Below are 11,730 nucleotides of genomic sequence, written 5' to 3' on the forward strand. Positions count from 1 at the left end.
TTTTATTAAACTGGTTAAATAAAAGTTAGATTTTTTATGAGTTGTTTTTTATGAGTTAGTTATTTTATGCTGAATTTTTCGCTAACTGATTGCCTGGTTCAGTTTATTCTAATGCTATATAAATAACCTTGCATGTTGCTAAAACTACCCACAACTCTCCGTTGGAAATAATTTTAAAGGTTTGTAGTTTTGTATTTATTATAATTGCAATTAATAGGTATAAAAGATGGATTTTTCTTTGAAAAATTTACACCGCAAAACAATGTTTTGCGATTTAAATACTCTATAATGCTGCATGTTTCAAAAATGCAGCAAATAAAATGCAACAAATCAGGTCATTTACTTACAGTAGGCCAAGAAACATCAGACATACCAACTGTTTTGGAAGAAATATCAGACATGCCAACTGTTTTGGAAGAAACATCAGACATACCAACTGTTTTGGAAGCAACATCAGACATACCAACTGTTTTGGAAGCAACATCAGACATACCAACTGTTTTGGAAGCAACATTAGACAAACCAACTGTTTTTGAGTCAATCGCTGTTTATAAAATTCTTAATTTTTCATTGTCTAATAAATGCAATCATATCTTTACCTAATTCTTTACCTAAACGGTTTCACAATGGTGAAAATTACAAATTAAAAAACTATAATATAATAGAAAAATCATTGAATCTTTATAAAGAAGTTGTTTTTATTTTTATGATCGTAGGGCTTCAAAAAGGTATTGCTAGGTTTTGAAATCCTCACCTTAAGTTTACATAACAGATTTATGTTTGAAAAAACAAATTCATGAGTGTATTACCTCAATGCACTAAACTGAATTTTAAATAAGAGCTGTTGGAACCGAAAACCATTCTACCAGTGTTAATGCATTTTCATAGTTTTATAAAACATATAATGGAGAAATAGAAAACTATTTATTTATCATCCAGTTTAGAAAAGGAGTGTTTAAAACATACTTACTATTTAATATACTCCATTTTATAAAAAATGAAAGAAACAACTTGTTAAACGCAAAAAAAATGTTGAAGTTACTGCTGGTTACATTGCAAGGAATATATTTCGTCAAGTTTATTAAAAGTTTAATTAAAAAACAGGCAAGAAAAAGTAAGAAAAACTAATTATCAATTAAATTATCTTGGAAACAATAAACAAGTTGTCAATTTTACATTAGCAATATTTGACGAAACAGCTGCAATATAGAGTTATTTTCCTGTAAGAAATGATGCAGCACATTTTTTATCATTGTTTTATGAGTTATTTATCATACTTAATTCAAAGCAGAATCTCAATTCATCCAATCAAACTCAGCAATGCTGCTTTGAAAGGTGAGACCAAACCCACACTTTATAGAGAAAATGCAAATTGTACTTAAATTTGATCAAAATGAAATTTAATAAACACGTTACATTAACCAAACAAATCTCTTGTGCTCTAATTTTGTGAGTCTTTTAGAAATATGCATTATTAAAAAGATTTCGGCAGATAATCCCAATAAATATTTATCAAAATTTTGAACATCCTTAAAAAATATTATGCAAGATATTGCTTAGTTGTCTACATAAATACTAGCTTCAGCTTTCTGAAGATGGCATAGATATATATACTAAAGCAAGTAATATTGGTAAAAAACTAATAAAAAGATTTTAATGTTAAAACAATGACCAATACACGCTATTTTATACAGAGAAGAGCCTATATATCCAATTCAACCTCTCTCTAATTTTATTTTTCATCTTTTTAGTATTTTATATGTTATTTCTCCTATTTTAATCAAACCTTGCAGTCACTCTTTTTCAATCAAAAACTTGCAGAACAATTTTTAAAGATTTGTTATAGCACTGTCGATTTTACAAGTGAAAAATACCAAAAGACAAAATCAAATAAAGATCTTGTATTGGTAAAAATATTTTTTATAATAATTTGCAAAAAGAAACTACATTTTCATTAAGGAAAGATCAAGTAAAAAAATTCCGAATAAGACAAAGATCAAAGAAATATTCCTAGTAAAATATATTTCTTTTAATTTCAATTATAATAAATACAAAATTACAAACCTTTTTTTTATTTTCAATGGAGAGTTTTAGGCAATCTTAGCAACATGTAAGTTTATTTTCAGTAGCATGTTGATATATAGCTATCTGAAAACTTATTCAGTATTCAATGTTATTGAAATAAACTGAGGCAGGCAGTCAGTTAACAGAAAATCCAGCACAAAGTAATGTAAGTACTCAAAGAAACTACTAATAAACCATTTCAATAAAATAAGAACAAAACATTTATAGTGCAAACATGAATCTTAATCCTAACAAGAATTTACAGGAGCCGTTAAAAAACTGGCCTCCTAATTTTATACGGAAAATGCAACAAGTCAGGCCGTGTAATTTAAGTAGGCCATGCTTTTTTGATATATTTTTTTGACACTTCAAAATCTAATTAGAGAACTTTCCTTTGGATTTCAGGGCTATGTTTTTGTGTTAATTTTGATCAGCATAAAATTCTCTATAATAATCAGTAATAAAAATAGGAAGGGCAGGGGGTAGGGATGTAAATTAGCGCCCGAAATTTTTTTTAAATATTAACGAAATAAAAATATACCTTTGCACTTTTGTTTACATGTATAATTCATTATTATAAACTATAAATGGCTTTGTTTGTCTTCTAGATACGTTTTATACTTTAAATAACTAAATATATCTGCAAATCTAGCGTGTATGTCTTTTTTATATGTAACATGCTAATAATAACTTTAGAGTAAAACAAAAATGGTGGGAGTAAAAATCTCATACTACACTCGCTCAAAATCAAGAGGTCTGACTTCGGTTTTAGCCTAATAAACGATATAGTTAGAAAGGAGGCGAGAACCAGTGGTGGATTGAGGTCAAGTATTGTGAGGAGAGGAGGGGGCAGGGAAATGAGTAGGGGGCAGGGAAATGAGTAGGGGGCAGGGAAATGTCTAAGGGGTAACAGGGTTCTGGGGGTTCATTACCCCCTATATCAACAGGGTTCATTAACTCCTAGAAACACTTTTTTTTGTTGAGAATCGCGCTTGTAATAAATATATTTAACGATGCTTTTATGTGGCTTTTATCATATATCATTTTATCATTATTTTTAAGTACGTCTAAACAAATGGTACACTAAACAAATATAAAATTCGAGTTTGTTAAGTTTATTTTGGTTAACAACTATCGTTTAAAGATAAAAAAGAAGCATTTTATATTATTGGTTTTGTTATTTAAAAATGTATTTACACTATATGTATTATTGAAAGAAAGAAATTTACTTGCCTGCTAGTTTTATGCAAATTTATTTTTGGCAAAATTTCATTTCCAGCGGGTACAGAACGTTTGTTGGATGTCTTAAGAGCATCATACAAACATGTAACGCAAATAAGGTGTTGTATGTCTATAAAGCGTTGCAAACGTATTACGGACGTCTGTGTCCGCTGGGTGGAAGCAAAATGATTTATTGATAAGTAAATTGTGTAAAATTGTAGAACTGTAAAAATTGTGTCGAATGGTAGAAAAAGACAGGAAAATATGATAACATCTATTTCTCTATTAATAATGGATGTACTTTTTTCATATATATATACATACATACATATATATATATATATATATATATATATATATATATATATATATATATATATATATATATATATATATATATATATATATACACATATGTGCTCTTGCATGATAGTCTTTAAGTTTTTACCATAAAATGTCAGTTTTATTTAATTTTAAAGATTTTAATTATTTGATAGACTGCCTGCTTAAACCAAAACCTCAGTCAATGTAGCAGCACTCCGTTGCGAGTCAGGCTATTTATCAGTTGATATAGCAGCACTCCGTTGCAAGTCACGCTTGCAACGGAGTGCTGCTTAAGATAGTCAATGAAGCAAGACTCCACGGATGCTTTACAGTTGAAATATAAAATAAAAACATTCAGGATGTTTATAAAAACATTTAAGAATGTTTTTATAAACATTCTAGTCTTTTAATGTGTTTTTGTGGTTTAATTACTTTCTGCAATTAAATTAATGTTTTTTTGACATAATCTAACCTTAATTTTGTCAGCTTTAAAACTAGAAACAAGCGAAGAACCACTTTTTACCACTAACACGTTTTCTTAGCCGTAAAGTATAGGAATATATATATATATATATATATATATATATATATATATATATATATATATATATATATATATACATACACACGGTTGAATAATTTTAAATATATTTTACGAAATAAAGTGCTCAATGTTTTTGAAAGAACAGACCAATAATAAACTAATAGGAAACCACTCGAATTTCTTATTTTCTAAAAATTTTGGGGTGCTCTGTTCTTTTAAAAACATTGAGCTCAAATCAATCAGTGTTTTTTAAAAGGCCTGATTTGCTCAAAACCCGTTTTTGAGAAAACTAAAAAAAACTTTTTATATCTTTTAATATTAAATATACAGAACTTGTGTAATATATTTTTAAAAAATATATGCAAGAGTAACATCTTAGCACAATTTGATAATTGTTATAACATTTCGTTTGTTAATAATTAATGTATGAAATTTCGAAAAACTGGCCCTTTTAAAAAAAATCGAGTATTTCAGGAAGGAAAACAAATTAAAACTCCGTAAGAACTACAACTATGTACTTTAAAACAATGTTTTAACGTCCCAGTAATAAATATAATACATATATTTAACTAAATTAGCTATCAGTAAGAATAAATCTAGTTCCCCCTCAAAGTCACTATCAGGGAGATTCTCACATTCATTAGTTGGCCAGGAGTACAGCTCGTTATAAAACTCGTTGAATTCTTCAGGAATGAATTGTTTTAATTTTTTAAGGTCTTCCACCTTCACTTTTTTCAGTGTAACTTTGCCACTTGGATAAGCCAAACTATCCACCTGTAGTACAGTACCCGTATGTTTGGACATAAAAAAAGTATGACAGACCAAACCATTAATATTGGTGAATGCCTTAATGTAGCCTTTTTTATCATGCTCATATACAAAATGAAACAAATTACTAATTAAAAAGTGAACCTTCTTTTCTTTTGGGGTATTTTTACCTTTGGTTTCTGAAGAAATACAAGATTTTTTGTAATGTTTTTGACTTCATGCTTTAAAATAAAAAAATTCAGTTGCATCTATAATTTCTTTCACCGTAAACTTTTGTGATCTGGAGCTGCTATTAATAAGCTCGGTGAGTTGACGCATGTGATAAAGACGGCATGTGTTTTTAAAACACTTGAAATTGTAAGTCCCTACCACAAGGGAGGAAACTATGCCCTCTCATAGGAAAAAACTGTTCGACTTTATCAAACCTACCACTGTCAGTTAAGTATAAACAAAAATGTGATAAGGTTTGATTTTTATTTTGTCCACCACAGTTGTCACAAAACAACCATAATGTATTATACTTTGGCGGGATCAAATAATCATTTAAAAAAAGTGAGATCAAATAATCATTTAAAAAAGTTGCAACTTCATTAGGCCCTTTTCTTCCTTGACCTTCATGGTATATATATGACTTTTTTCTTCTTTAATGTTATATATAAAAAAAACATTGACTGATAGCTGTCTCATGTAATAAAGTTGTTGGACAGGTATTTTTGGCAAGCTTATCGTCTTCATATAGTCAAATGCCAATGATAGAATGTGCTCCTCCTTTGAGCTATCTTCTGATGTTTCATGTTTTAAAGCATTGTAAAATTTTTTACTCCTGAGCTTATGAGCATCAAAACCAGTCAAAACCAGTCAAAACACTGCTCTTTTACTCTACATCATTGAGATGTGGTGATTTCAATCTAAAATTTAATTCTTCGCACGTGCAACAAGTGTCCACTTGTGGGCGCCCAAACCGAAAGTTAAAATTTGTTTTAAAATGGTTCCAGTAAAAAGACTTGCTCACTTTTAAATTTAGATTTTTATCACAAAAAAGTTACCACATTAATTTTACATTTAAACTTGCATTGAGGTAATATACTTTTTTTGCCTGAGTAATGTGATTCCTTGAGTGAAAATGATCTTATGTGATTACTAACAATGTCATGAACGTTCTGAGAAAGACAATTAGTAATACCTTTTCCTTTTTTATCTTCAGGGATTATTCCAATACTAATACTTAAGACATATAAAAGTGCCCTGTAACATATTTCTACGCGTATATTGCCTACAATCACATGATAGGAGAAGCTATTTGGCTGCTTTGGTTTTTCAAGATTCTTTTGATGTGCCACTCTTCTTTTAACTTTAGTGACATCTATCAATCCTTGAATATAAAAATCTTGTTTGTCTTTGTTTTTTATTGCACCTTAAAAAAAAAATTAATATACAATTAATACAAGCTAGAAAACGTTTTTATTAAAATACCCAGCATTATTTATAATCTTAAACAAAGAACAACATTACCACCAAAGTTGTAGGGAAATAGATCAAATCATATTAAGAGTATTTGACTTTTTAGTGCTTCCACCTATGTTATACTCTCAAGAACTATATATGCCTAGGCTTACTATAACAAGATAACTATTCAGTGTATGTTAACTATCTGAAAAAATAATCATAACAAAACTTTGGCATATCAAACTACTATTCAAGAAAAGTTTAATATGTAAAACCTGTAAATTATTTACTTTAAAGTCATTTTACTCATCATACCTGTATAAAACAGGTATACCCATATCTAAGTATTATAGCTGGTTTGAACTTAGGGTTAGGTTTTAGGGTTAAAATATTTTGAAGTATGCTATTCTATAAATTTTAGACATATACATATAATATATTTAAATCATTTTAAACTTATGCTTTCATGAAATTTGATTAATGTTTCAAAATCTTATAGTATAGTATTTTTTATAATTTTAGTATAGTTTCATATAAACATTAAAGTTATGATAAGTTTAAAATGATTTAAATATACTATTTGTAAAGGTATAGATAGTGTGTGTATATATATATATATATATATATATATATGTATATATATATATATATATATATATATATATATATATATATATATATATATATATATATATATATATATATATATATATATATATATATATATATATATATATAGGTACGTGGACTGATTTTTTTAAATTATTCAAATACTATAATGTTATATATCATTAGAAAGCTCTCAAATACAGTATTTCAAAGGTGAAAAAATTACGAAAATCGGACAATTCTATAAAAAGTTATGACGTTTTTAGTTGCAAATTTTCGATATATGGATTTCTTGATAAAACTGTGGTCAAAAAAATGTTTTTTTTTACATAAATTGTTATAACTTTGTCAATTCTTATTCAAAAATCTATAACTTGGTATCAAAAGATAGGTGTAAAAATGGGCTTTAATTTTAAACTTTTTTCTAGGTAAATGGCGCATCAAGGGATCCAGAGGGGGTGCTAATCCACCACCGACACCTCACAAAAAACACTTTTTCTCCATAAAAGAGTGTTTTTTTTATGAAATTGATAATATTTATGAATAAAATGTTGGTATTATTTGGTATTACATCCCTAGCCAGTGTTACAGGTCTATCATAAAGTTGGGTGTTAGGTTGCGGTTAAGGTTTAACACACCCTACCAAAATTTCATTCTTTTAAATATTGTAATACTTACTAAAATAAGTAAATTATAAAAAATAAATTACAATAGAAATACAAAATACATTTTAAAATAAATGTAATATTTTAATACTTTGAAAATTAGTAACTAGTGGTGTATAAAATTACCTTTTTTGGAGGGGGCGTATCCTGCCCCTCCCCTGCTGCCCTAAACCTGGAAAAAAAAAATTAATAACAATTTCACAAAAAATGTTAAAATGCTTTCTTAAACAGAGAGAAATTAGAATAAAAAACTCATTTACCACATTACAAAGATGCGTTTGAATATCCATTTTGTCCTTTGAAGGGACTGATTACCCGCTCCAACCTTAACAAAAAACACACAAAAACAATAAGTATTTTGAAATAAAAAATGTAATTAAGTTTTGTCATGGCTTTTAGTGAATGATTTAATTTTTCAATTCCATTAATGAATAAAATTAAATCATTTTTAACAATAGACACCACGTGAAAGTAAGCCAGAGCCGTCTATCAAAAAAAATTTGCAAGCCATAAAACTTGCTGTACCATATTTGCAAGCTACAAAACTTGCGGTACTCATTTTGCAAGCCATAAAACTTGCTGTACCATATTTGCAAGCTACAAAACTTGCGGTACCCATTTTGCAAGCCATAAAACTTGCTGTACCATACTTGCAAGCTACAAAACTTGCGGTACTCATTTTGCAAGCCATAAAACTTGCTGTACCATATTTGCAAGCTACAAAACTTGCGGTACCCATTTTGCAAGCCATAAAACTTGCTGTACCATATTTGCAAGCTACAAAACTTGCGGTACTCATTTTGCAAGCCATAAAACTTGCTGTACCATATTTGCAAGCTACAAAACTCTTCTTCCACGACCACTTGCATTACCTCTGCTGCTTTCCCCAGCACTCCTGTTTGGGGGATAATAGGGCCATCTAAAAAGAGGGTCATCTTTGCCCCCAAACTGGACCCAACGCAAATACGACCTGTTGCTGGTGGGTCCAGGATGCTGGGTCCTATAAACCCTGTAGGCTACATATGTAAGGTCTAAAAGCAAATAAATAATAATTATATGATTAACCACTGGCATTATGTAACACTTAATAAAAAATTTTTACTTGTTAAAGTTTATCTAAATATATAAAATTATTGACTAATAAATCACTGATAGGTAAACAAATTTTTAATAAGAGTAAAAATTTCAATCCTGCTAGTGATTTTCCTTTTATGAGAATTCAAATGAAAACACAATATAAATGTATTAAACAGTGCATATTAATAGGAATAATAAAAATTTGATAACCATTCAGATACATTTTTAATACATAAATTTACCGGCAGAAGGTTGAGCATGTGAAACTAAAGGTAGAAAAAGTTGTCATTTAAAGATATTACAATTGCTGAGAAATGCGCACACATATTTAAAAGTAATAGTTATTAGACATACCAGTTGTTGCAGATGTAGAACATGGAACTAAGGTTAAAAAGTTGTAATAAGATAAATTGCAATTGATGAAAAATGCATACATAATTAGAAGGTAAAATTTTTAAAACTTACCAATTGTAGAAGATGTACATGGTCCTAAGGTTAAAAAGTTGTAATAAAAAATTAATATAGCAAATGATGAATAATGGATACGCATATTAACAAGTAATATTATTTAGACATACCACTTGATGTAGAGAACGATGAAACTAAGGTAAAAAAAGTTTTAAAAAAGAAAAATATAGCAATTGATAAAAAAAGGCATACACAAATAGAAAGTAAAAATTTTTAAACTTACCAATCGTAACAGATGAAGATGGTCCTAAGGTTAAAAAGTTGTAATAAAAAATTAATATAGCAAAGGATGAAAAATGGATACACATATGAAAAAGTAATATTATTTAGACATACCAATTGATGCAGACGACAATAAAACTAAGGTAAAAAAGTTGTAATAAAAAACAAATATTGCAATTGATGAAAAATACATACACATATTAGAAAGTAAAGTATTTAAAATATACCAATTGTAGCAGATGAGGATGTTCCTGCGGTTAAAAATTTTTAATAGAAAATAAATATTGCATTTGTTGAGAAATGCATACACATATTAAAAAGTAATAGTTTTTAAACTTACCACTTGTTGCAGTTAAAGTTGGAACTAAGGTTAAAAGATTGTTATAAAAAATAAATGTTGCATTTGATAAGGAATGCATAACAGGTTTTTAGAACTTACCAACTGTACCAGATGAAGATGGTTCTAAAGTTAAAAAAGGAGTAAGACACCGCACAAAAAAATAAGTTTAGCATTAAATATATTCACAGAATAAAAATTCCTTGTTTTCAAAATTACTAATTATAGCAAGTGATGAAAGGAGAGTTAAACAAAATATGAGTTAAACCTAGACACACATGTTTAAACTTTTGTTAACGTGATTCATAACAAAAGTTAAAATATACAAACTTACCAATGGTAGACCTTGTCGATTCAACTAAAGGTAACAAAAAAATAGTACGATAAAAAATAACACCTTTTAATTGCCAAAAGTAAGTTCAAAAAATAACAACTAAAAAATTAAAATATAAAGATTATATGTATATAAACAAGAAGCTAACATTAGGAATGTGTATATACTTATATAAACAATATACATATATAAATTAGTATACATCAAGAAAAAGGTATAGACAATAATAATTATATCTTATATTTAAGAAAAACTTTAGAAACATTAAGTTAATGCAAAAATGTTATGGGAACTATACTTACGAAATCTCAAAAAATCTATAATGATAGTGCTAGGATCTAAATAAGAAGCAAATATTATACATGTTTGTATAATTATTTAAATAATATTTAAAGGGTGAAGTGGTATACAACAGCAAAATAATAAAAAAAGATGAGTGTAATTTTTATATCATTTTTAAACTAAACACTAAAAAATATGTTTGTTAAGAATAAATCAATTTAAATTCTATTTGTAGACTTCTATAGAAATTAAAAGAATTGAAGCAAATCATAAAATAATTTATTTTTAACAAAGTATTTGTTAATATACAAATAAGTATTATTAATACTTATTTGTGTATTAACAAATTTGTATACTTATATGAATCATATTATGATGTTTGAATGAACCTGTGAAATGATACTTTTGTCTATCAATAAAATCAAAACAGTTTTAATCTAATAGTATTAGATTAAAACTGTATTATTAAAAAGGTATTATTAAAAATGTATTAGTAATACATTAATCTTTTTATACTTAAGATTATCTTACCAAGATAAACAAAAAGAGTAAGGTTTTTACATTTATGTTTTTGTTTTAAAAATAATTAGCAATAATATAATTATGAAAAAAAAATTTGCTTACTATCTGTTAGAGAATCTATATATGTTTGTAAGATTTGTTTTTCCATTTTATTTGTTTTTCTGTTATCTAATAATAAAAATAATGCAGAAAAAAATTGTTTTTCTAAGAACTGGCCCCCCTATCCGCCCCCGTATTTTTATAGTTCGTGTTACCGAAAAAAAATTGATTAAAACAGAAATTAGGTACCAAAAGTGCTGCACTTAGTTATATATCTGCTCCCATTTTTTTTGGCTGAAATTTGGCAGGTAAAAAGAAAATACATGTAGAAAGTAGAATAAATAATAAAAAAAGCGGGCTTAACATTTCTTTGATACGAAATTAATGTGAGAACATCGACTAAATTTTCATAGAAAATTGTCAGCAAAAAAATTCATAAAAAAGTTAGGCAACCATACTTAAAAATAATATAGGAATCAAGCTTGACCTTTCTTCTTTCAAAAAATATCCTAAGTTTATATGTGTTTCTAAAAAGAAATACCTCAAAAAAACGTTTGCCTAAGGCTACCTAAAAAAAGTGGTATTTGTAGAATAACACATAGTAAACTATCTGCTCCCTTTTTTTTTCTTTGAAAACTGGCATGTGCTTAGAAAATGCATGTAGAAAGTTAAATCAATAATAAAAAAAGCGGGCTCAACATTTCTTCTACTATAAATTAATGTGAGAACATATACTATATTTTCAGGACCATAACAAACCATGAAAAATTAGTAACCATACATTAAAAGCCACATAAAAATCAAGATT

General features: G+C 27.6%; 1 protein-coding gene across 3 annotated transcripts; it reads right to left on the reverse strand.

The window, feature by feature from the left end:
• Positions 1–4,668: 4,668 nt before the first annotated feature.
• On the reverse strand, positions 4,669–11,127 carry LOC136087846 (uncharacterized). Of its 3 annotated transcripts, XM_065811435.1 has the most exons (15): positions 10,986–11,127; positions 10,382–10,417; positions 10,080–10,103; positions 9,848–9,871; positions 9,749–9,772; positions 9,636–9,659; positions 9,523–9,546; positions 9,410–9,433; positions 9,297–9,320; positions 9,184–9,207; positions 9,073–9,099; positions 8,961–8,984; positions 7,902–7,966; positions 7,768–7,813; positions 4,669–6,335 (listed from the first exon to the last, which is right to left on the reverse strand). In XM_065811435.1, exons 1-13 carry the CDS (start codon positions 11,029–11,031, stop codon positions 7,953–7,955), a joined length of 339 nt encoding a protein of 112 aa, XP_065667507.1. In that variant the 5' UTR covers positions 11,032–11,127; the 3' UTR covers positions 4,669–6,335; positions 7,768–7,813; positions 7,902–7,952. The 3 variants fall into 3 exon arrangements, with proteins under 3 accessions (XP_065667507.1, XP_065667508.1, XP_065667509.1); XM_065811436.1 differs by lacking the exon at positions 9,636–9,659; XM_065811437.1 differs by lacking the exon at positions 8,961–8,984.
• Between the last annotated feature and the right edge of the window lie 603 nt (positions 11,128–11,730).

This window comes from Hydra vulgaris, chromosome 12 (genome assembly GCF_038396675.1).
Source record: "Hydra vulgaris chromosome 12, alternate assembly HydraT2T_AEP".
In the NCBI taxonomy this organism is placed as follows: domain Eukaryota; kingdom Metazoa; phylum Cnidaria; class Hydrozoa; order Anthoathecata; family Hydridae; genus Hydra; species Hydra vulgaris.